At 40.0% G+C, this 26,618-nt stretch overlaps 1 protein-coding gene across 1 annotated transcript in view; it reads right to left on the reverse strand.

The window, feature by feature from the left end:
- Positions 1-3,245: 3,245 nt before the first annotated feature.
- The window catches only part of COG2 (component of oligomeric golgi complex 2), a 34,465-nt gene continuing 11,092 nt past the window's right edge, over positions 3,246-26,618 (reverse strand). The window contains exons 5-18 of the mRNA XM_037510765.2: positions 25,421-25,524; positions 22,839-22,947; positions 22,132-22,311; positions 20,208-20,332; positions 15,860-15,986; positions 13,370-13,509; positions 12,316-12,377; positions 11,065-11,216; positions 8,913-9,110; positions 8,115-8,187; positions 7,675-7,817; positions 7,178-7,317; positions 5,706-5,889; positions 3,246-4,261 (exon numbers count right to left, since the gene is read on the reverse strand). Of these exons, the coding sequence (XP_037366662.1) occupies positions 4,160-4,261; positions 5,706-5,889; positions 7,178-7,317; positions 7,675-7,817; positions 8,115-8,187; positions 8,913-9,110; positions 11,065-11,216; positions 12,316-12,377; positions 13,370-13,509; positions 15,860-15,986; positions 20,208-20,332; positions 22,132-22,311; positions 22,839-22,947; positions 25,421-25,524 (1,839 nt within the window). The 3' untranslated portion in view covers positions 3,246-4,159. The remainder of the gene's footprint in view (positions 4,262-5,705; positions 5,890-7,177; positions 7,318-7,674; positions 7,818-8,114; positions 8,188-8,912; positions 9,111-11,064; positions 11,217-12,315; positions 12,378-13,369; positions 13,510-15,859; positions 15,987-20,207; positions 20,333-22,131; positions 22,312-22,838; positions 22,948-25,420; positions 25,525-26,618) is intronic.

The following is a 26,618-nucleotide window of genomic DNA, read 5'->3' on the forward strand; positions in this document are numbered from 1 at the left end:
GAAGAAACACTGCTTTAAATCATACCAGAATCTCCACTCCACGCACAGGCTTCTAGAAGGGGTGGGGGCCACCCAAGTAGGCTCCTTTGCTTGGATCCACTCTCAGGTGGATGCCATGACGCATCCTGCAGTCAGAACTGCACCCTGGCATTTCTTGTTTCTTTTGTGATTCCTGAAACAACTGCAAATGAAGAACTCTTCAATGTGTTGACTTGAGTCAGAGCAGCTTTCCCATCCCCCAGCATAAATCTTCCTTCATTTTACAAATATAAGCAGGGTGCCAACTGAGTCCCTGCTGTGTACTGGGCACTCAAGTCGCCCAACCCGTGATGACATCCTAGATTGTAAATCAAGGATTTGAAATGTCCTGTGTGAACAAAAGCACTGCCATCCCACAGCTAGAGAAAGAGAACATTCGGGATTTTAATTTTATTTTAAAGCAACTGGCAGTGGACTAATGGATTTCTCCTTCTTGGCAGACTCCAGAGGCTTCAGCAGTTGCTGGGAATAAAATGTGACCAGACCCCCTCTGTTCTGGAGCTCTTTTATTAATGGGAATTGGGTCAGGACGTTCCAAGCATACAAAGCACCAAAATTTCACAGATTTCACTTAACACAAAGATATTAATTCTAGGGGTTTGTTTCCTGAAACACATCTTTATAAAATCCCCAGTCTCCCTGGAGTGGCAAAGTGCTTACCCCGTAGACAAGGTAACTATTCAGCCATCACCTTCCATCTGAGACTTTGGCAGGGCCTGACACCTGGCAGAGGGGCTTCTCACAGCAACCATGAGGAAAAGTAGCAGATCCCACATCTCACTGCATTTTAAAATGAAAAGATTTTTATTTGGCAGCAAAACCCAATCTAAACCAATGTGAGGCTGCTTAAGATCTTTGTACTGGAGACGTTTATAGTGTGTGTGGTGGGTATATAGTATATAAAGAGTGTGGTGTGTGCAGTGTGTGTAGAGTATGTGTAGAGTTTATAGTGTGTATAGTGTGTGTACTGTGAGTCGTGTGTGTAGTATGTAGTGTGTGTAGGTTAGAATCCCTGTTTCCCTTCTAAAATGGGAACAATTTAGGTCACTGAACATGCACTAAAGGATTTACATGGTAGATTGTGGATTTTATCATCATCCAGGTGACTTTTTTTTCCCTAACTTACCCTTTTTTTTTTGTTTGTTTGAGAGCAGTTTTACGTTCACAGCAAAACTGAGCAGAAAGTACAGTTATTGGGCCTGCCCGGTGGCGCAGCGTGTTGAGCGCAGCGCTGTGAAGCCGTCCGCAGCTGTCATCACACTTGGCATTTTTACTTATCCAAAAGATTCATATACTCAGCACATACTTTTTGAGAGTCACTAGAGGCATAGGAATGATCGATAAAATCCCCCTCCTAGGAGACTGAGGTTTAGTCCTTCTTCCTGAACACAGAATAGTTGCCAACCACTGCATATCTCAGCTCTGGAGCCTGAAACGAGTGAAGTATGTTTTGCTATCACATATACCCCCCTGGCTGGCCCTTCATGCTCTTTTCCCTTTCTGGTTGGCTGTATTGGAGGGGGAGTGAACCAACGGTGGCCTTAAAAAACAACAACAACAACAACAAAACTATCCACCTTAACCACTGGAACCTATGTATTTGGAAAAAGGATCTTTTTGCAGATGTGATTAAGTTGGGGGTTCCAGGATGACAGGTCATCTTGTATTTACCAGGTGAGTTCTAAATCCAATGTGCTCTTGTGAAGACTCAGGTAAGAGAAAGTCATGAAAACAGAGGCAGAGATTGGAGCCAAGGGACTTCACAAAGCATGAGACACTGGGAGCAGAAGGTAAGGACCCTCAGGGGAAGCATGGCCGTGCTGATAGCCTGACTTTGGCCTCTGCCTCTAGTAGAGTTAATAAAATCTGTTGTTTTAAGCTACTATGTTTGCCGTAGGAAACAATCTAAGCAGTCAGCTCTGGAGGGTGGGAGATGGAACAACACTTGAGTTTGGTACTGACGAAAGCTGGGCAGTAGGGAGTAGGTCTGAGCTGTGCTGGGCCAACCTGGGCAGGCTGGGACTACACTCCCAGGACTCCTTTCCGGCCACGGTTGGAGGTTCTGTTGGCTGCAAGAGAGTGTGTGACTTGGAAAGTGGAGCAACACTGCATGTTTACACTCAGTGGACTAGTGCAGGACCAGGCACTGCTGCAGTTTAAGCCTGTTACGCTGGGCCGCCATCTCTGTTGGCAAGGGGCGTTGGAGCTCTTCCTTCAGCTCCCTTGCACGTCCTGGGCCAGGTGTGTGCACCTTCAAGAAGGCACACGTTCTTCTGCAGGGCACTCCATCCCTGAACTTGGGAGACCTGGAGGCAGCAAGAGACAGATGCAGGTTCCAGTTGGCCTGTGCTCGCTCCCCCTTAACAGCATCTTTCCTTCTGACTGCGCCTGCTGCTACAGGCCCAGCACCACCCACAGAAGCTACAGCCATGCGTAGACTAGCAAGCTGGCTCCCACCACTGAGTGTGGTCAACCTGCACAACAAATCCCTCTGCTGTCTCAGTTACCCAAATTCTTACTGCTCAGCTGCTGAGTTAGATCACTCTTCTGTCTAGGGACAAAACTTTCCAAGGTGAGATCACAGGCTCCCTACAGGGTCAGAGTGCACTTTGGAGATCCGTCCCTCCAGCGTGAGGGGTGCACAGAAGCTCCCAGGGCTCCACATGCTGTTGCCCTGCACTTTTACTGGGGTTCTTTCTCTGTTCCCTCTTATTTCTCTAGCTTTGCTCATCACAGAGCTAAAAAAAAATGTCATTCCTGCCAACTCCCACATCTGCTGTCTTCCTTCATTTATTCCTTTTTCTCCTTAGATGTAATCTTTGAACAAAGAAGTTGAAATGCAAATCGCAGAAACGTGGATGGAACTAGAAGGAATTATGCTCAGTGAAATAAACCAGAAGGAAATAGAAAAGTAACAGATGGTTTCACTTATAGCAGGAATATAGGGGAACCAAGTAAGACATCAGTGTAAAAAAATAGTAACAGTACAAAAAACAGATAATTATAAACCAGAGACATCCTGCAGGGGAGGAGGCGGGAGAGGGAGCAGAGGGAGGGAGGGAGGAGCCCAGGGGACTGAGGTGATGGTGCACGGGTGCACTGGTGAAGGAAACTCTATGGGGACTACACCTGAGGGGGTGGGGGGAAGCAAACATTGTTTAAAAATGAATGATGTAAAAAAAAAAATAATATTTAAAAAAAAAAGAAATGCAAATAAATGCAAAGTTAGAGGAATAAACACACTCTTCAAACCACCACTCAGCTGAAAAGACAGCTGCCTAAGCGCAGCGCGCCAGGTGACGTCCCCGACTACCTTCAAGCTGGTATCGCTTCTGCCAACATCCCCGACTCTCCCCTCCTTCCAGGATTAGCCAGGAAGAGGGTGCCCTTGCTACCGTCCCATGAGACACACCTCCCAAATATCTGAAGGAGGGGCTAGGATGGACAGGACGCGGCGAGAGGCACAACAGAGGGGCACTGCCTGTCAGGAACCAGGTCGGCAGGGCCTGGCGAGGAGGGCCTGACTCATGCTGCATTTCTCCATCACAGGCGGACACACTTTGGGCAGACATTTCTTTATTGAGGAAATAAAGCTTCCCTACTGGTTCTAGCTCCTGACAGAGGTCTGGATGACGAGCATGATCAGAAGCACTTTTCTTAAACACCGAGTGAGAGGACGGAGAGCTGCCACTTCTAGCCTCTTCACCAGGTCCGTAAGTGCACACTTTCACCTCTGAGAAGGGGGTTTCCATACCACGCGGTCACTGCACTGCAGCAGGGAGACCACCTTATATTCATACATATATATTTACTTTAATCATATTTTAGAAATCAGCTCTTCCTCACTAAGATTTACAATAAAAATAAAATAATCTGCTCTGTAAACTGTAGTAGAAAGTTTCAAATGTCTTAAAAACACTCTTCCATACAACGGAAAAAGGCTTTTGTGTTTCTTTTTTTTGGGTGAAAGAAGACCCAAAGATGCTGAGACAAGGTGCATTGGCGTGTTGCTGGGGACTCAGTGGAAGCACTTCTTCGCTCAGAGGCTGTAAGAATAGAGCCGCTTTCTTCCCTGCAGGCTCCCAGCCCAACTTTCCTCTCCATGGGCTCTTCCAGATGCTCAAGGCTGCTCCGCTGTCGCCTGGTCCTTGGCAGCCACAACCAGCTCTGCAAGGGCTGGGAAACTCCTTATGTCCTTTGTCTGCAGGCCCATCTTTTGTATCTGCAGAGGCCATGAGAATGAATGAAGCTGCTGTAATTTAAGCTGAATGTGAAAAATAGACCCTTACAAAACTTCACCTTTTGGGGGTCAAATACTTAACATTCTAAGAAGCCAATGTGCTAATTTATGGAAGCTCATCAAATTAGGTTCTTACTAGGATAAGAATCTCTCCTGTGGACTGGAAAATTCACAACACTAAAAAAATGAACTATTTTTTAAGTGAAGACTTTTCCAAAAAGCATTGACCTGAGCTCTTAATTTAACACATCAATAACCCTTTCTTAGGAGCTGATGCATTGAAAACATTTTAGCAAAGCAACTATTGTAGATGATTCGGTAACTGAGACACAGTACACCCTGTTCCTGCAGCATTAACAACAAATACAAAAAAACATACACGCCAGAAAATCTGGAAAGCTCTGTACCAAGTATTCAGAATCTAAGGGCGTGATGTATCGGGGGAGGAGTCTTTTCCTTCCCCCACCTTCCCTCCCACTTGTCCCTTTCTCCTTTTGCTTATTTATTCTTCATGTGTCTTTAATGAACTTTCTTGCTTGTGAAAAGACGTTAGGTTTCTTTTGTGAAGTAATGAACATGGCAATAGCCTTTTGTTAAGCTGTATCTCTAAATTCACCTCAAAGCAGAAAAATTTAGATTTCACGGATATGTACGAGAAAACTCAGTGAATTAGAAAACCAGGCATCTTCTGTTGGAAATGTTCTGATTTCATTTTTTTTCCTCTAGCAAAAAGGTCTTAAGATTGATCTACTGCTAGAAAGAAAGTCAGTTACTGAATATCACAAAGTTCTACAGCACTCAAGGAAATCACCCCAGGGACTCAGAATGAAAAGCCTTACGCGTAATCCATACCTGCCTCCTACATGATAATATACACATCAGTATTTATCCATGCACTTTCACTCTAAAACCTGAATTTTATAGAAAGTCTAAAAGATCCAGAAGCAAAGAAGATGCACTCAATTTCTTAAGGCCCACACTGAGGGATCAAGAGGCTGATACTTTCATAGTTACTCCAAGTCAAACTAATAAATATTCCAAAGGACCCTGATTGGCCCCAATTATATACCAGGAACTTTCTAGGTGGTGGCCCAGCAGAATGCCAGGTGCCTGTGAGCTCCAGCTCCTGCAGTTTCATGAATGTGAACACTGGTGAACTGAACAGAGGCCAACTGCGCCAAAAATCAACCCCTGGACTTCAAAAAGTCAATTTTCAGTCGTCTGCTGTTCTATCCTTCCCCTAACTCCTAGGTGCAAATCCTTCATCTGCAAGTATTCAGGGACTCTGAGCCTTTTTCGAGCAGATGGGTATCGGACTCGCTAGCTCTTCAGCAGCATCTCTGGGCCCATCTGAACCCCCAGGAGACAGTTGGGCCCTTAGATTTTGGGTTCTGGCTCACTGGACCTGACGTGGCTCGTGGATTACCTGCAATCCCAAGTACTCCACATCTAAGGCCAACTGTAGCCTGATTTTGTCGTCGTCACTCATGCCGCCGCCACTGGAACACACCGGGTTGGTGGGCGTGGTTTTCCTGGCTTGTTTCAGCCTTTTCAGGCTCTCTTCCATCTTCCTCACAGAGTTCAGAACATCTGACACAGTTTCATAGTACCTTGAACACAAGACACGCTTGCTGGTGAGAGACAGACATGTTTGTGTCTAACACCAAATAAGCTAGCTGGCTTTGTGGGCGAAAAAAGAAATTTTTAGAACATAATTCATTTCCAACAAGCATTAGCTATGATAGTTAATGTTTCTTAAGACTGAAAGAAAAAAGGACCTTGACTCCCTAGCGCTGCGTTTACTCAGAACTTAAGAAATATACACAATTTTGTTTAAAGCTTTACTACTGAACAGTAAGAGAAAACCACAGGTCAAACTATCTTTTCTCCATAAAAGAGGGGAGAACTGTAGCTCATTCCCCAAATGCAAGTAACAAGTTTATTCACAACCCATTTTTTTGAAAGAGGAAAAGAATTTCAAATTTTTAAGTAAAATTGCCTTCATAATATTCCCAATACAATTTCCAAATTATAATTGAGTTGTATTTCAAAACTATGTTTACAAGCTGGTTACTTGGCATTTGGAACACATTTTCCCACAAAAACAATAAAAACAATCATGGTTATGTTCTAAACTTACAAGTACCTCTTAAACTTTTAAGTAATTGAAATAAATACAATACTCTTGCAAAATTAATAATTAAATTAAATTCAACAATGAAATTGTTTTAGTATTGCTGTAAATTAAATTTAACAAAACTCAATAATAAACTGAATAATACAGTTTCTAATGTAACTCACTGCTGGCATTTGGGGAAAAGTAGCTTGAATTAGAAATAAGAGGCAATCAACCAGGTGATTCTGAGACCTCCTCCTACTTCATAGATTTTAAACACTGATCCTTAATCAGTTGCAATTACTTCAAAATGTATGTTTTTTCTTCCTTGATTACAATGTAAGTTCTTTAATTATCTGCCATGATTTTAGCCATTTTGGAGTGACAGCTGAGGAAAGAAAGCATCTTCAATGAATAAACTGCTTGAACTCATAGAATGATGTCAGTATGAAGGGGCACTAAGGACAGGAAAGGTGGGTGTGCCCAGGGGAGCATGGAATGTGTCTGGACCCTTGAAAGGTGTATGAGCTGGGAGATGCCAGGGACTATGTGAACACTGGCAAGCTTGGCCCCAGTCAGGCCGAGGCAGGTGACCCAAAGAGCTTCAGATGGGGAGATCCAAGCGGGCATGGCTCAAACGATGCAGATGAGAAGAGTGCCAAGTCCCTGACTTGCACAACAGAGCAATTTTTACCTTACTACCTTATCTACAAGTAACCTGGGAGGGCCTCAGTGATCTCCGACTCACAGCTTTTCTAAGAGTTTACTTTTAAATTACTTACTTGTGAGTACTCTCAGAGAGAGCACCTTCTAACCACTGTTGAATTATTGCTTGTTTGAGTTTATCCTTGTGCCCACTCTGGAGCTGGTAAAAGGGCTTCAGAGCGCTGTCCACATAAGAAGAAGCGGCAGTTGGCACCTCCTAGAATAAGGGGTTAAAGGCGCATAAAAAATAAACAATACATTATTCAACGCTTCAGTTCAAAAGGATACTACTAAGTACCAGTTTTGAGATGTGTGCAAATTCCATCCCACCACAGACGTAACACTAACGTTGTCTACAGAGAAATACTCGAGTATCAGAAGGGAGCTAAAGAGTAAGCAAGGGAGGATGATGCCGAGAGCCCAACTGGATTCAGAGCTGAGCTGGCCACCAATAGCCCAGTTCCCCAGGTTGCTGCTTCCCAGACCTATGTCTGTCTCTTGATCTACTTCCCTCTTTGGCTTTCCTAATATCTATTTTCCCACTTTAAAATTATTTTCCAGGAATGGCACTGACCTTATTGGTTCTTCGGTAAAGCCGGGGCACCTCCAGAGCACCTTTCAGGTAACTGAAGCAAGATTCACTCAAGTCTTGAATGATCCTTTTACTCAAGGGAGGGACGCAGGCTGACAGAGACCTCTGGGAGTCCTCCAGGGCTGCTGTTCAGGCATAAAGATTGTGTTTAATTGCTCTATTCAGGCCCAGATTTAAATTTAATTTTAAATACTACCACAGCATTTAGAGAATGTACTACAGTAAATCAAATCAAATTTTTAGAATTGTACAAAATATTTCATTTAGGGAAGTTACAATCACAGAACAGGACAGAGAAACAACCAAGAGGATTTACAACTTGAGAAGAAAATGGTATTGTAAATATAGCTTATGGTCTCTAAAATCTTCTTTTAAATTATTTTTTATTCAAAGATTTGCTGAGTCTAAAGATTCATTTTTACCTGAGATGGAAGAAAAATTCGTAAAGCCAATCATTTCAAGTTTTGGCTTGATTGTTTCCAAGAGTTCTGGAAGCTGAAATAAATATATACTTTATATATTCAGTTACTGCTTATAAATCAAAGGAAGAAGCAATTCTATTTATACCTACAGACTCTAGGACACTATTAAAGTCCGAAACTAGGGACTTTCAGTAATTTTCATAAGAAAGCTAAATTTTTAATTAACTATCTCTCTCCAGAACCCCAACAACAGGGAAGCAGCACAGTTGCAAGACCTGCAGAAGGCAGCAAGTGTTCAAACACAAATTCATTTCTGCAAAGTTCTCTTAAAGGTAAAAGTAAAACCATGGGACCTATACAGAGAAAGCAGGAAGAAGTTTGAACAGTTCAGCACTGTCAAAGTACTGCTGAAGATTAAAGGTTACCAAGCAATATTTGGGTAGGTTACTTAGAAATAATTAAGATCCAATACACTAAAAGTTATGCCTGCACAGAGTTTAGTGAAATAAGTGGAGCATGGCTTGCTCTGATCTTGTAACATCACCCCTGGAAAGAAAGTGGAGGCGCCAGGCTAACACAGTACTAGGCTAGCAGGGTAAACAGAGAGGAAGAGAGCATGTCAGTCAGAGAAAGTTGGAGAAACACCTGAAAGGGGGATGAACAAGATGTTCTCTCTTGCATTACCCTGGGTAATGCAATCCTAAGGCCCCGTGGGATTGAATGATGTCACGTCTTTTCCCGTACAACTTTGTGAAAACTTGGAATTGGATTTGGAATTCTTCTGGGACACAGGCTTACCTGCTCCTGCAGCTTGTCCAGATCTGCGATGACATGCACAAGCTGAGTGCTGGAAATGGAAACTACAGGCTTCGGTTCCGAAGGGCCATTTCCTTGGTCTTCGCTATTTCCTTGGACAACAGAAGGATCTTTGCTACCAGTTACCAAAGACTTTTTAATATCCTTGGCATTTTCATTCACAATGGGCCTGAGTAAAAGCTGAAAAAGGATTTCAATCATTAATACTTTTCCATGAGAAGATACATCAACATCTATGTATGTGGGTCAACTCACCACAAAAACGGTATCTATAAGTACTCAGTAAATTTACCAAAATGGAAACACCATGACTCTCTAGAAATGAGGACAAACTACAACCCCTTAGACATTTACCTTTTGTGAATTGGATCTAATTTCTGGTGATACAAAGAGTAAAATAAATCAGAGGGAAAAATGATTTCTGGAACACCACAGTTGTTTAAAATTAATCTACTATATTAGGTAAATAATTTACTGAATCTAGTTAATAAATTTTTTATGATAATAAATAAGGGTTAAAAAATTAAAAACCAGACTTACTGTGCTTCAAATAGTACAAACAACAAAAATGCTCTTTGTATAACATATCGTTACAAGGGAAAAACCAAAAAGTATTACGCTGGCATCAAGGAAAGTGGAATAATGAACATTCAAGGCAAAATGATTTCATGAAGACATTAGAGGAGTAATTTCTGGATAGTAAGAAAGCAAACTTAGCAGGTGCAGACCTAACTGAAGAATTGTACCAACCCCACTGGGTCCAGGAATCACACAGCAGTCTTCAGACCTGGCTTGATGGACCCAGCTGCTAAGACCCTTCTGACAAGAGAGATGGCAAAAAGGAAGGAGAGAAAGAACTTGCATCTAGCTTGCCAGGTACTTTAGTCAACAGTTTGTTGGTCAACAAATCTGTTACTCTTTGTGACAACCATATACATAAACACTCTTTCCCTATTTTATAGATGAAGAATCTAATGGTCATAGAGCTAATTTCCCTAAGGTCACGAGACTAAAAAGTGAGTGGCAAAGCCAAGGTTTGATTTCATCTGGATTTCGACTGTACTCTTTCCATTAAAACACTGCAAGAAGACATTCCCCTCCTATTCCAGTTACCAAAGATTGTATTCTTTTCAGTGAAAAATGGTATCTTCTTCGTGTATCTTTCCGCATAACTTACACCCATCTGTCTTTTCATACTCATTGAGCTAACCGGGTGCACGTCTGTCACTTGAGATGTTCACAGAGGCAGGGCCTATCTGAGACTGACACGCTGGGTCAGGGACAGGCAGAGGCTGGTGGACTGATGCTTCTGTGGCTTTATGCGTAATTTCTAATAAATCAACATAGTTACTTTGACTTTTAGTATACTCAACTTCTTAGAAAGGGAAAAGATAGCCTGAAGTGAAGGAAAGGTTATTTTTACTATCTTTAAATCTCAATGAACATATTTCTTAACCTTTCAAATAAACCTATTAAAGTATGTATATTTTTATTTTTTTTAAAGACATTCTACTTATTTATTTATTTATTTATTTATTTTTTTATTTATGCAATCACTGGGTACAGTCAGAAGTGAGGGAGGGTAAAAGAATTTACCAGAGCCAGAGCAGGGAACAGAGCTGGCAGAGTGACAAAAAACACTGCTGAGGGGAGCAGCGGGCGCAGCAGGAGAGGTCTGTCGCACCATGTGGGACCCTTGCGGGCGGCCGGGGATCAAACTGGTGCTGCAGAGGCTGCGGGCAGCTTCGCAGCCCAGCACTCAACCACTTCGCCACCAGGGGAGGCCCCATATTTTTATTTCTAATGATTTTCATGAAAATGAACATCTTTGTTTTGATTTGGAGACATCTCAAAGATTCTGTTTTGCGAAGGAAAAATGAGCACATTATAAGTCTGTGCTTTCTGACAAGACAAAGAAGGAATATGAGGTAACATAAACCCTAAAGGCAACACTTACAGCAAGAGTAAAAAGGAAACTCAGAAACCGAGATGGCTACACACTTGAGAAGTTCCTATAGTCTCCCCCCAATCACTCTCTCATGACAAGATGGCCTTTAAAAATATTAGTGCATTGGTGTGATGTCTCACTTCTCTGTGTCTTTGACTGCAGATGAGCTACACGTCCAGCCCTCACCTCATTGACAAACACAGAGTACCGAGACAAAATCTGCAGTGTGAGTCTCCAGAGACGATGAACCAGCAGTGGCAAGAACATCTCATCTGACCAACACCTCTGGAGGCTGCTCCATGTTCTATGAGAAGCCAAAAGGCAGTAGGAACTTCCAGCTAGCAAAAAAAAAAAAAACATACATTTAAGGGATCTCATTCAATTAAGAGCTAAAATCTAGCATTTTCATTGTATAATTCAAGAAAGAATGAAGAAAGTGGTATTCTAAAAAACACTTTACAGTCAGCAAAACTGCTAGGGGAGGGAACAAGAGGACCACGTGGCCACTATCTGTGTCACTACATCTTTCACAGCAATGCATTTCTAATTCGATGATTCCATCTCCCAGGTTTTCGATAAAAAATAAATATATGCAACATGCAGGAATAATTTATTTGTTGGTACTTTATTCTAAGTCAACACACACGAACTGGAGTGGCAGTCAACTGAAAGGGTTTAAATTTTACATTTAAACAGGAATTAGTCCTGTTTCGTTGGCCTACTCTTCTATACCATTACCTGAATATACCATGTATATACAGGAAGTCAATTACATATGACAATTTTGGCAAAGACAGATGAAAACTAACTTCAAGGCTAAATTAGTTCAGTCTGACTTAGTTGCACAGAAGGGAACAGGAATTTACATTCCCTACAGACCACATGGCTATACCAACAGCCATGCATTACCTTAGCCACTCAAAAGCATCACATGATCTGTATTAATTAATGAGGCTGTAAGGAAAGCAAACATAGCTGGAAGCCTGACTACTGATGACCGTCACCGCCCAGTGTCACAGGACAGGAACCCAGGGCCTTGGAGGCCTAGGATATGAGCCCCAGTCACAAGGCGCCCCTGGGAAGGAAGGGCCAACCTGATCCTGGACCCCAGCCTGAGAGAAATGCAGAATGTAGTCAGTTTGCTATAAAATGGGCTGATTATGTAAGCACACCCTTAACACGTTATGAAAATGAGGTCAACTGCCTGTATCATTTAAGCATCCTTTTAATTATCTCTATAAAGCAAGAAGTTATATAAGCCAAAAAAAAAAAAAAGTCTGACTACTTTTTGCCTGTTAAAAAAAGTTGAATTAAGTTTTAAGGTCTAACTTACTATACTAGAGGAAAAGGTGAACGAACCCTCAGGATAATGCCTCAAGTGCCTCAGTGAGCTTAATCAACTTATTAAGTGGCATCCTATCACTTTAAGAAAGTTACCTGGAGCATCTTCCAGTACATCTGTAAGTGCTGCTTCTAAGGATCCCGCTATTTCTCTAAATCTGAGATAAAAACAAGAGCACAAATTAGTGTGACAACTGTTAGATGACTTTCCATATCCACTGTCTTTTCTTCCTCAGTAACAGCAACTTCTTCCACTGGCTTGCTGGTAAGTCCAATCTTAAAGATACCCAACCTGCCTCAGAATACTTGTTCTCCCATATTTTTTGTTACTGAGCAAGGAATCAACTTATCTTGATTAAGCCACTCTTGGGCAGGTTTTCTCTGCTGTTTGCAGCTAATCAGAATCACAATTAACTGCAAATTTTTCTAACTAAACAGAGTGTCCATTTAAGCCTCCATTAAGAAGTCATTTTTTTCCAAATTCTCAGTTAAAGAAACAGATTATGGAAGGGGCTGGAGGAAATGCGTGTGAAACAGGTAAAGGGGATCAACTGTCAAAAACAAAATGTTGTTTTCACAAGTCCACCTGGCTATAATCATGTCATTCCTTCAAGGCCATAAGACAGTGGTCTGCCCAATCCACTGTGACAGCACTGTCACAGGTAAGTGACCCCAAACTAAGAAATGGGAAAGTTGTATTCTGTATCTGTTTGCAGCATTTGGCATTCTAGAAAGAGTGCAATTAGAGAAGCCCCACCCTGTAAGGAAAAACATGTTACACATGAGCAAAATCAACAGATGTGGGACACATCCATTGTTTGAGGCAGGTGAGAAGATTGGGCAAATGGAAAGAAAGAGCACTATATAATTTTGTTTCATGATGAATGAGGAAATAACAAATAGTTGAATTAATCTGGGTATGGAGTCCAGCTCATTCTGTCTAGAGTTCTGAGCTAACTGCCAAATAATAAAACATTATCTTTTTGTTGTACAAACCGTATCTTTGGCAATCACGACACTTCTTGTACATTCCTACATTAAATCTTGTTTCCCAAAGACTTTAACATGATCACAAAGAAGGGGCTAATGGCAGTGACATTTATGACTGATATTCAAATTCTGTAAGGGTGCAAGTGAATAAATTACTGACCTTATTTGGAAATAAACAGGCAAGTTCCACTTATTATTGAAGCTGTGATAGGCAGGATGTGCTCTTAACCTTTTTACACTGGCCTGAGATCCACACTGCCGTTCAAATGTTCTTACAAAATCCATACTTATTGTATATTTCTAAAATAAGAGCAAACAGATGGAATTTTCATTGAAAGCAAACTAACCAGAATTAGGAACATATACTGAAAACTAACATCAAGATGAAGGAGGTTAATATTGAGAAATACTAGTTTCTAGAGCTGAAGGGAACTTATGGGATCTTCCTTCCCAGCTTCCCACTTAAAGATCAAGTAATGCCCAAAGTGTTTCTGTACATGCTCAAGGTCTTAAAGCTAAGCCCAGCAGGAAACTCAGGTAAACCAGTCCAGAGCTCTTCAGATGGCGGCTCTCACATTCCAGGGTACCCTGAGCCCATCAACTGAAGTTGACAGATTAAGACTGTAGCAAAATTTTCATTGCCTCTCCAAAAGAAGGAGAATATTTTAAAGAGGAAAAGGAAAGAATCAAACCACATGAGTTATTTGATGAGACAGCAGGAAATCTGACAGGGACTCTAACACCACCATTAAGAACAGCAGCTAATACAGGCCTCCCCAGTGGCGCAGCGGTTGAGCACTGGGTTGCAAAGCTGCCCGCAGCCTCGCAGCGCCGGACGCCGGGTGAGGGTCCCACATGGCGCGCAGACCTCTCCTGCAGCCCGCTGCTCCCCTCAGCAGTGTATTTCGTCAATCTGCCTGTTCTGCTCCCACTCTGGCTCTGGTGAATTCTCTCACCCTCCCACGCTTCTGACTGTACCCAGTGCTTGTATAAATAAATAAATAAATAAATCTTTAAAAAAAATTAAAAAAAAAAAAAAGAACAGCAGCTAATATTATTTAACAATGTGTTTGACACTGTATTACTGGGTTATCAGAAAAGTCATGATGTATTTTTTCTTTGAAACATAGAAAAAATGTGATTTAACTCCCAAGACTATCTTACCAGGCACTACTATTTATTATCATCCCTTATTTTGTAGACCACATTTCCTCTTCTGTTTAGGCTCAGAAAGAACTGGCCCAAAAGACAAAGCCAGGAACAGAGCAAACAGAACCCTGGCCAACTGGGAGAGCAAAAGCACAGCTATTGGGAGATGCATGTCCACAGCCCTCTTGTCGTGAAATGCGGGGCTCGAGGACAAACACTGCTGGCTTTTCCAGATACTTGTTTATGAGGGGTTCAATTCTGGGTCACCAAACTATTCATTTGATTATGCTCATGTCTGTGCTTAGACAGGAATTTTAGGGCAGGAGAAAACTACAGGTTTTAAACTGTTTTCAAATGGTTTTGAGCAATGATTATGGAATCCCAAGTATTGTCCAGCTTAAAGCAGAAAGCATTTCTTGAAAGAAATTAATAGATACCTTATAGAAACTATCACATGATCATTTAAGCATTGGTTTCAAAATCTATCATCAAATTGTGGATTCACATTTGACTTATCAACCACAATATCTTTTAAATAACATGACTTTGTTTTCTTAAAAAGTAAACATGTTATAGGGCAACCCCAATATAAAACGGGTTGCCTGACTGTGAGTCCTCACCTGCGCGCTTAAAAGGGACTTACGCTGCAGGCACACACTAAAGGTTAACAATGGTTTATTTACAAGGGAAAGGGAAATGAGGAAATTTACAACTTAGGGAAAAAAAAGGGACATAAATTCCTAAATGCGTCCTACCTGTTCCACCGACCTGGAATCCCAAATGACCTGCTGAGACCAAACCTGCCTGGCCAAGAGCATGAGCCAAGAGAGTGAGACCCCACTAACATGGCCAGTTTTATTTACAAACAGAGAAAATGGCTGCTTAACTCCGCCCTTATGTCCTCGCAACTTCCCTTTGGGGATCATGGGATTTGTAGTTCCCAGTGTCTTGAGGGAGTGGAGGTGGCATCCACAAAGCCTGAATGGAATTAGCTCAGGACATCCTTTCCCCCTAACAAACATAAGGTCTCCTTGTCTTTTAAATTACATAGGACACTTACAGACCACATTTTAAAATATAACCAATACTTTTTGTTTTACTTCAAAATTATTCAGCAGAACAAATTTAATTTTTCATAGATAATAACCTCAAAGAGAGAGGTTTCTTCCCCTAAAGTTAGAAAATATAGTATCTTTTTATAATAGTTATAAAATAACTTAGAATAAATAAAGTTAGAAAATAACACATGTATTTAGTTGCAATTACATCTTGACTGAATTATACTTTACATTTTAAATTAAAATATTATTTCAACAAGGTACCAGAAGCTAAAAATTGGATAAAATTATGTGTGTATTTCAAGGTAAATGTTCACTCAGCAACTCAGATATTTATTTTTAAAAAACCAGTCTTTACAAAAAGACTGTGCAGAAGACAACATGACTATTTTATACCCTCAGGTTAACTGCTTCAAGAATCAAAACAATGGAGGAAAAGGTACCTGGTGAAATGCATCTGGATTTCCAGGATTAAAAAGTGAGGGCAATTTTTCTTCTAATCCTCGTACTATTTCTGGCCACACAGAATTCACCAAAAAATCATATCCAGGAACAATGTTGCCTTTTTCACTGTAAGATAAGAACAAAATTTCAGTTAAATACACTATAATCTATTTTACGAAGACCAAAATCCACTGTGGTACTTTTAGTAAAAGTTCCTGAGCCTAAAACTTGTTCAGTTTTCTCTAAAAAACTGTATTTGTCAATTAGTTTGTTTCCAGATCCAGATTTCTATTTCACTTATTGATCTAAGTCTCATCTTGAACCTGACCTATATCTTTTGTGCTCTCTCCTATATCTATGACATAATGGAGAAGCTGGTGTCAAGGATAAAGCAAACCTACTATAGCAAATTGCCTTGGTAAAATTTTCTCCCACATAAAATAGACTACCGTATTTACACTGTGTTAAAAACAAAAAAAAGCAGCCTAAATCCATAAGGAAGGGAATCTTTGCATTCAACTTTAACACAAGCAAACCCTAAAAAGCATTTTAAATTATTCCAATTTACCAAATATTATGTGATAAAGCTGTCTCTAAGATTATCTTCAGTTCTAAAGTTCTACAACTTTTCATATAAAATCTTGATCACAAAACTTATTACAAAAAAAACCTGATAGCGGTCTCCCTTGTGGTGTAAGGGGTTAAGACGCAACCTATGAAGCTATTTGCAGCCACTGCAGCACGAGTTCGATCCCGGGCCAGGGAGCTACCCACATGGTGCAGCAGACCTCTCCTGCCTCGCCCGCTGCTCCCCTCAGCAGTGTATTTCAGTCAGTCTGCCTGTTCTGTTCCCTGCTCTGTCTCTGGTGAATCCTCTCATCCCCCCACACTTCTGGCCTGTACCCCAGTTGTTTTATGAATAAACAAACAAATAAATAAAACCTGATAATGTTTGTGTGTGTGTGTGTTTGATTTTACATTTTTAGCATTCTTCTAATTCATAACTCAGAAGAGAGGCAGCATCGACTCAAAAGCATTCAACAAAGGGCCAGAGAACCTGAGTTCAAATTGAAGGTCATATAAGTTCTCTGTGTTTTGGTTTCTCTATCTTTAAAATGGGAGTGGTAATAACATCTGCCTCATAAGATCATTATAAGGATTAATATTTGTACAGCAATTAGGGTAATTCTTTACATTTACCATGTAGTATAGACGCTAAATATATTAGTACAGTATAGCATTTAGATAATATTTAGGACAGTGTAATACATTTAATAAGTGTTGTTTTATACAAGTAAACAAATAAATGAGGTAGTTTCTCTATCTTGAACTTAAACATGGAAATATCTTCTAGGCAAACACCATCTCACTGCGCCACCCACATTAATGCCATATATTGAGTAACATGCCATATTTTATGGTAACTTTCCTCAAGAATAGTCAACAATTCAATATATGGCTTTATTTCAGCAAAACTGGGAGTTTTATAGATAAGTTGGCATATCAAATTGGGACATCATTCTATCAGGTATGCAAAATAAACAGCAAACAATTTTCTTACTTTTCTTGTTTAGCAAAAAATATCAATATAGGTCATCAAGAACTTTATACTTTACTGTCCAGAGAGAACTACTGTTACAGGAACGCAGGCGCCTCGGTGGCAGAAGCCGCAGCAGTGGTGCTCTCCCGCCCTGCCCTGCTGCTCCACCACAGGTTAGTTGTGGCATTGCTCCTCAGTGCCCAGTAATCTCCCTTTGACTTCCTGGATCATGGAGTGAGCCAATCAGGTGTCAACAATGAACTGATTGGTGCTAAATGGTCCAATCAGCCACAAGATTAAAAAATGGTCCAATTAGACCTGTGGGTGAAACACCCTGAAAGAGGACATAAGCCAGGGTTAGAGGAAGCTGAAAGAAGCATCATCCAGCAGCCAACCTCTGAGGAGGGAAGAGAAGCCAAAGACCTCTGTCAGAGACTGGGCCTCCAGTCCTGTCTCTGCAATTCCCTGAAATATCTCAAAAAGCTGTTACCATTTGGTGTCTCTGACGCTGCCGCAGGGGGACCAGTAGTGACCAGCACTACTGGCCAGTGTTGTCTGGCACTCCTGGTGACAAGTGACTGGTGCTCTGCTTATACTTCTGGTGGGCACTATCTGGGTGAGACAGCCAGCTATTTATGGCCACAGGAAGCTCTTTTTGAAATCCCATTTGTAAAATAAATCCCACGGTTGTTGTTTACTAAGCCTGAGGACTCTTGCAATTGTGCCCACAGATGAGAACCCACAGATAGTGACCTGTCATCTTATCGGGCACTGTCCTTTGTTTGGCTACAGTCCACAGGTCCCCTACTGTATAGCTATTGCATTACTATAGCCCTTTGTTTTGGTTTTTGGCAGCTCTCGTGTCTTAGAGCCTGGGCAGGTGGGTAGTCATTGTAGCCTATCCTGGTATCCCATCTTGCCCCTTTATGCCCCTGTTTCACTATTAGTTCAACATAGATAAGAAGTAACTAGTGGGACTACAAGGGGGAGGGAGGATAAAGAAGAGCCCACTTCCTACATCCCCAGCTCCACAGATTATATATATATATTATATACTTGTAATCATTCTAAGAACTAGCTCTATTGTGGTATTCGGGGAACAAATTCAGGATTTTAAAACCACAGATAATATAAGCAATATAAAATAACAAAATCCTAAAGTACCTAATTAAAGCACCAAAAAGAAAAATTAAATCTGCAAGAATAGTTGTTGAAACAAAATTAAATAGAAAAGCAAACCCACATTCTTTAGAAGACAAATCCTGAACATGGCTAGTGTTGCCAGTTATGAAGTCTGGGCACTGCGGGCAGTACAAGACAAAAGAGAAGAATGGACAAGGGAGGTGGCGAGCATTTGAGAACCTGAAGGCAGGAATTGAACCTGAAGGCAGGAATCACCATGGGGCTTGAAACATGAAGAGGACCAGCTAAGGTATAATTCTTGGGGCTTCTACATGAAACCTGCCACCCTGAAAACTGTGCAAGAAAACTCAGACAGCTTTGGAACTTGACCTTTTAGGACCAAGATCAGTTTTGTCATAACAAATGACTTGTTGTTTTATAATTACGACTTCTTTAATTTTACATCATGATTCTACTAAATTCTTTTTACAAATCCAAATCCAATTAAGTAACCATTATTAAATAAAAGTGCCAAAACCAGGCTTCATCTGAAACCATGCAGTGGAAACAGGATAATTCAAATGGCAAATGAACAAATTCAAGACCAAATATATTACTTACATATGAGACCTTATCTATCTTTCTAATGCTGAAAATGGACTAAGTAAGTCACTTTGCAAATATTGGGCAGTTGCTCTCTTCATGACACTGTGCAGAAAGGAAGGAAGGCATGGGCTATACAGGTGGTGAGCACATTGCTAAGTGGAAATCAGTCCTCAACAGAAGTGGAAACATCTAATGGCACCCCCACAAGGTGGATGCTGAACACTAGGGTAAAAAGTGGTCTCTTGAAAGTGGTCTCTGAGCTGGAACTTCATGTGGAGTGGACAGGTCATCAGAAAGGCAAAGGGAATGGAGAAGCAGTGAACAACAAGGAAAACAGAGAAGCACAAAAGTGCCAGGGGAAGGCAAGTGCTCCTCTGTAGCCAGAGACTAAGTGGTATGTGGGGGAAAGTTTCACGGTTGAGAAATCTACAGTGGAGAACCACCAAGGCCAGAGAATAAAGGGCTTCAGAAGGAGCTTCAAGATGTCTGGACTTTCCAACATAAGCAGTGAGAAGCCATTAGATTTATGAAGAAGGCGGAGTCTCAGAATTCTGGGCAGAGAGAAGGCTGAACTAGAGGGAGAGAGTGGCAGCAGGCAATCCAGGGAGGTGGGCAGGGGCCTGTTATTCTGGATGAGAGGTGACAAGGGCTGGACTGACAATAGCAGTGGTGAAAGGTAATAGTTATTTATGATACAAAATTGGGAAGTTATAGAATTAAATGAAGGAGGGAAAGCTGAAGATGACTTTAATCACAATTAGTACAAAGCATGAATTAAAATGAACTGGTATTTATAGATAGATTACAGGATTAGAATAGTGCAAGGAAATCAACTTTGAGTTCAACCTTGTAAAGAAGAAAAAAAGCATGGGCTTTAAATTGGAGAGAGCCTTCTACCTTAGCTTCATCTACTACAGCTTCCTGTGAGAAGCTACAAATTTCACCTCATAACATTGTTGTAACAATTGAATAGGAAAGTACATAAGTAGCCTGTTTACACCAGGCAGTACTCCGCAGTGCACTCAGAATAGGTACAACCACCCACTGAGGTGGGTTCTAAGCAGAGCACTTTAAACTACCTTGAGATGGCTCCTCCCGTGACTTCCCGAAGAAGGCGGCAATGGTGAGGAACAAACTCCAGGAGTTTTTCATACATGATCTGAAGGCCATTTGGATGAGACTCAACAAACTGCTCTATAATCACCTATTTAAAAGGAACATAAATTTTTACAAAAGCATCTATGAACCACATACTACAAAGAAAATAAAGAAAACCTTAAAAAAATACTTCCTCATGCCCACCCTCCTACCCAATTGACATATTTAAACAGGAAGGTTTTAAAAAAAAAATCATACTCAAAAAGAGTTCCTAGGATTAGGGTGCAGAGTCATGACCTTGGGGGAAACAGGCTGGGTGAGACACTAGCCTGAAGCTAAAACCAGGCACATTTATCTGCTTCCCTTCTGAACTTGAAAGATCAAGGCAGCAAGGACTTTTTTTTCCTACCATCATTCAGATGAGAAAAAGGTTTGAGACAAAGAAGGATGAAAGAAAATACATTTTACTTTTTGTGATAAGGTTCAGAATCAAGAGGTAAAAATGACAAAATAAGCATATTAATTTCAATAAAGTAATAATGTGGCCAGGTTTATTTAATATGCCACTGAAAATTCAAATATTTCTATAATATATTAGATTCAGTTCAATGAAAAATAAATGCATAAAGGGGCCTCCCTGGTGGCGCAAGGGGTTAAGCACCTCACTATGAAGCAATCCGCAGCCTCTGCAGCACAAGTTCGATCCCCGGCCGGCCAGAGAGAAACCCACATGGCAAAGCAGACCCTTTCTCACCTACTGCTCCCTTCAGCAGTATATTTCAGTCAGTCTGCCTGCTCTGTTCCCCACTCTGTCTCTGGTGAATCCTCTCACCCCCCGCATCTCTGGCCTGAACCCCAGCTCTTGTATGCATAAATAAATAAATCTTTAAAAAAAGAACAAATTAGTAATTATTTTCACATTTTGACAGTGTAAATAATGTCTTTTGTACCCCCATAGAGATAGCTATTAACTGCAACAGGACAGAGGGAATTGATAGATCATTTATTTTTTAGTAATCCAAATGAAGCCAATAGGATCATTGAAATAATCCTTACCTTTAATTTTTTCATTGCGATTCAATTTTCACCTTTTAAAACTGAACTTCTAAACTTTCATCCAGAAGTCATGGTGAGTAACAAGCTTTATATTACTGCACAGAGAGGAACTCACACTGGTACATGACTGGAACAAAGTGTGCAAACACTGAGGTTGGGCTCTGTGATTTCGATTGGCTTGAATTGTATGAAATTCCCATTTTTGTGTGTGTGGGAAATTGTTTGATATTGGCGACTTCATCGGACACAACTATGTTCTGGCTGCTCAAAGGCAAATATATTTACCTCCTATATTTTAACTGTATACTAATAGGTGCAGGACAATGAAGAGCCAAGTTCTGGAATTAAGGTAATTCTCTGCTAATTTGCCCATAAAGTCCTTTGTCTTTGAATAGTTCCTCTCCCCACCACCTTGGCCTAGCGGACTCCTCCACCTCCAACACTGTGCATGACATAGTGTTGCCATCTCCTCACTTATTTCAATCTACCCACTAGATCTGTAGTGCAAAAACTGTTTTAACGACTTTGTAATTTACAAGCCATCCAACCAAAATCAAAAGCATTTTGGCATACCTTTTTGTAGGCAAGGCCCTCATCCCCACTAAATTAAGATAATCCCTGGTTAACAGCATTACTAGCAAATACGTTTGAGCATGCCCAATTCCTGGGAGGTTGGTTGTAACCAACAGAGACTAACCAATCCTTTCTTACAACTGATAATGTAGTAAGTATGAGAATCTTTAAAGAAAGCTCTTGTATTTCCTTTTATCCCTTACTCCCATTTAGGTGTCAAAGACAGAGCAGATGCTCTCTGAACATTTGTAAAATGAGGTCTGGAAGTGCACACACCTCATCTACATATGGTTTCACAAGTACTTGACCAACTAATGCCTCCGCATCCCGCGTCTTGTCAATTGTGGCGTAAGTCCTCAAGCAGTGCCGTATAATATCGACATTAGAAGTCTGAAGACCTTCTAAGAGGAGACCCTCCAGAGACTGCTGTAACATAGCTGTAATGCCAGCTATACGCTGCAAACAAATAGATCAATAAAGTTTCAGTTGGGACAATTTTAAAAATTCAAGCATGTACATAACCAATCTCTTAATACCACAAAAGATAATACATGTAAAATTAAACCTTAACTTTTCCTGGAGAATAACATTGAATCTCTCTTCTTCCCACAATTTCTTTTTAAGTTTTAGACAAAAGTACAGAATGAAAGGGGCAAAAGTTATTTTCCTTTTAAGTTACAGATTAAATTTGACAAACATCATGAGGTTTTTCGATGAATTTATTATACTATATATTGTATAAGTTATAAGAAATTCAGAAATCAGTTACTCTTATAATTCAGAGTATATGCTTGTGTCTTTATATACTATAATGTGTGAAACTGATGAAGCAGAGGCCCCAAAAACAAAAACTGAAAGAAAATACTCAAAGCTAGCTTCAAAATCCTGTACATCAACATTTATCAGGGGCATCATTAAGTTAAATCAAAATTATTTAGCAAATTCCTAAATACCAAACTGCAAAAGTTTAAAATAACACTTACTGGTCTGATTTTGTCCAAAAGAGGCATGCCTTTGCTTTGGACAGCATGAAACTGTAACTGGTTAAATTCTGTGGCAATTCTCTCCAAAATTTGGCCAGTCAAAAGTGGGCTAGTAGAGAAAATTACAGATATTTAATTCCTAAGGTTTTTTAATTTCCAAGAAAACACATCACACAATCAGCAATGGCGATGCTTTAAATACCCACAGGTTAACTTTCTTCAGAGAATGTTGTTCCATGGCCCCCTAGTTGCAAGGTCAAAGCTGAAGCACCTTTCATGCCAGCAATTTTCACTCTGAGTCTTACCACAGCATGTTCTAAGTGCAGTGGGCAAGCAGTCCTTAAGTCTAAGCCATGACACTGCCTGGCCTCAGGCAACAGGGCCCAGAAGAAAAGCAGGAGCTGGACTTAGGTTGGTGTGGGTGTGACTGTTTCCATACTTCTACAGCCTCGCCTATGGCTTCCCATTCATCACCATTTTTTACCTTACACCTTTTTGTCACCCATGCCGTATCCACTTATGACACCCCATTCTCTGCTACTTCTTTACATGTCTCCTTCTCCCTTCTTTGAAAACACCTCCAATATTTCTGAAATTATTGATACTTTTGTCTCCTCAATAAAGTAACACTGGTCCTCTAGCAGCAATAAATGAAATACGTCAAAATAGCTTACTTTTTAAACAGGGCTAGTTTACTTTAAATTTACATTTACCAAACAGCTGAAAGAAAATCTCTATGTCCTGAGTCCCAGTGAGAGGACATACATTGTATACCTACCACAAAGTATAATAAATGTACTCTTCTGCCGCCCCCCCCCCAAAAAACACAATATAAAACATCAATCAATACCACTCAAAAGTAAATTAAATGACAAAATAAGAAAAAATATAAAGTCCTTGAAACACCTGCCAGGCTTTTCTGCGGCATTCTGTATCTGATGACAGGTCAGTGAGCAAAGCAGTCCACACGGTGAGGAACTATGAAGCACCATATTGAGATGATCAATGGTCTAATCAGTCTTGTATCTGGAGCATCCAAACTAGCTTAGAGGGAGAGTAATTGCCCAGTATGAGCTACCCAAAAGGCTAAAGTCTCTTTTCTGAAAACCTGCTGTGGACTTATTATTTATAAGTCATCTAAACATTTCTTGGCCTAACAAGCCTGAAATACAAACTATTCAGTTACACTTCGCTGGTTTTCCCTTCAAGACAATTCAAAGTTGTTGATTCAAATTGAAGAAAAGGTGATGAAAGGTGACTCTGAGCAAGAAAGAGCATAATGTCTACTACATCAAAAATGGAATGTTGCAAAGGAATAGTATCATAGAAATAAAATCACTGAGGTATTTTGATCAGAGGATCAGAGTAGGAAAAGGCAAAGATGGAAAGAAAACTGGGAAACAGGTGCCATGGATGGAAGGGACTGTCAGTGCTGCTGAGTGCAACAGAGAGGCACAGCAGTGACAGACACACAGGCTCCAAATCACTAGTCAGCATGAATGAAGGAGAACGAAAAAGGCAAAAACACAAGTGCAGCAGGCAGAAGGAACAAAGATGAAAGGAACTGACCATTTCTAAAACATCTTGATTTTGAAAGGAAGCAAAGACCTAGGACAGAGGAATTATTTTTTTTTGGATGTCTCATTTCTTAATCCATATAATTAGAGACACAGAGCATATTGCCTCAATGGTCCCTTCCAAATCTAAAATTTTGATTCCTAAAATTAAGAAATCCAATGTGCCTTTAAAATATGACCAACACTTTGAACTACAGGCATATTCAATTTGGATACAATTGGTTTTGCAACGGATTATCCAATAACTATATATGAAAACATGTTATGGCTATGAATATGACTAAGAGAAGCTCATGGTAGCCCCCATTAGACAGATATGAGGGCCTACTAAGTGCCAGGTCCTTGCCGACAGTGCCTCAGTGACTGTCAGACAAGATAGAAAGGTGATGTACCAAGACCCAGGCTACCTAGATGGTACAGGTAATCCAAACTTGTGCTCTTTCTGCTGGACCATGATTATGATGCTTATATCACCTAATCAACTCACTTTCTCAGTCACTCATCCATCTACTTGGGTGATTTAAAATTCAGACAAGGAAGGTAATAGGGCAGTCACAGTGTCACAAAGGAAATGGTTATCTTTTTTTTTATTAATAAGTTTTTTTCCTTGTTTATAAATTCCAACTAAATGTGTCCTAGAGTACTGTTAATGATCACATGTTAAGTGCATTTGAATCTCAAGATACATCAGTGCTATCACAATCAGCATGTCTAAAAAAATCTTGCCAGTCCATATGTAAGGCAATCCCAAAGAAAAAACTTCCATTGAAAGCAAACTGCCTCTGAGACCCCTAAAGATGATGTTTTAGAACCATGACCTATAATTACAAAGATTTTCTAACAACATACATAAACCTCATCATTCCAATGCACCGCATTTTTCTTGAACTAATTCAAAAGACTTGGTCTTTATTCTTTTCAGAAATGAGTTTTAACTCAAAAAAAATTTTAAGTCCAGGCATGAAATACTAATTTACATGATATTTAGTAAAACAAAATTCTTACCTGCTTGCTTCTAGTGGAGATGTTTCTTTAGAATTCTGAGAATTTAAGATTTTTTCAATTTTCTCAACTGATCGAATAACTTGTATAAGCCTTAATACACACATCTATAAAAATGAAAATTAAGCAAAAAAAAATATCATGTGGTTTAATCTTAATTATCTTATTTGCGCATCCTAAATGCAGGAAAATACAAGGCCAAAAGCCAACTTAGACTATTTAGAACATTTTATATTTTGAATATTTCTACATAACACTGAATTTCCAAGAAAGCAAATCTAAATTCTAGCTTACTAGATAGATAAAGCAAATTTCAATATACTACTGAAAGTCTATAATAAAAAAAAAACACTAGACTTTTTTTTTCCTTTCTCATATTCTCCACTCCCATTCTTTCTTTCCCTCCATTTAAATGAATCTCTCTATTTGCACTACATTTATTTCCTTATGACTCTCTTTGCATGTTTCAATTTTAATTTCTGAGAGTATTTACCCTCTCACTACACCTATATGCCAAAGGTCAATTCATTAAAGATACTTTCAGACTACAAATATTATTAAAGAGATTAAAGAACAAAACCTTTAATCCTTAAAAGAACAAAAGGATACAAAGTCATTCATCAGTTACTGAGCACCTGTTATGAGCTGGAGGACATGAGTGAACAAAAAGGCAAAAATGTTCTGCTCTCATGAAGCCTATAATGCTTTCTAGTAGACATGCACTACATTATAGAAACCTTTGGACAAAAAATTAGAAGAGATCTAAAGAATAATTAAACAGAAGTTCTCTAAAATAGGCTTCTTGCCCTTGAGATTTAAAAAATATATAAGTAAATTTACGAAGCAATGGACAGAGCACCAACCTAGAGTTGGAAGTTCTGAATTCTAATTCCTATTCTGCCATTATATCATTGTAACTCTAAAATTGGAAAATGAAATTAAAACATAGGATTACTAATAAGTAAAGGCAATAGATGCATTAAGGAGAGGAGAAAAGAAGGAATAAACATGGCAGAATTCAAGCAGCACGCTACTTTTTTAAAGGAATAAACCTACAGCAGAATTGTAAGAGTTTACTTTAGAAAACCCGACTTATTGCCTAATCTCTAAAATACAAATATCTCTTTATAGGTGTGCTAAGAGATTATATACCTGTTAAACTGTAAAGTACGTCACTGATGTCTGCTATTACTATTTCCTC

The sequence above is a fragment of the Talpa occidentalis genome, unplaced genomic scaffold (assembly GCF_014898055.3).
Source record: "Talpa occidentalis isolate TD23 unplaced genomic scaffold, MPIMG_talOcc4v2.1 talOcc4.14, whole genome shotgun sequence".
Taxonomy (NCBI): domain Eukaryota; kingdom Metazoa; phylum Chordata; class Mammalia; order Eulipotyphla; family Talpidae; genus Talpa; species Talpa occidentalis.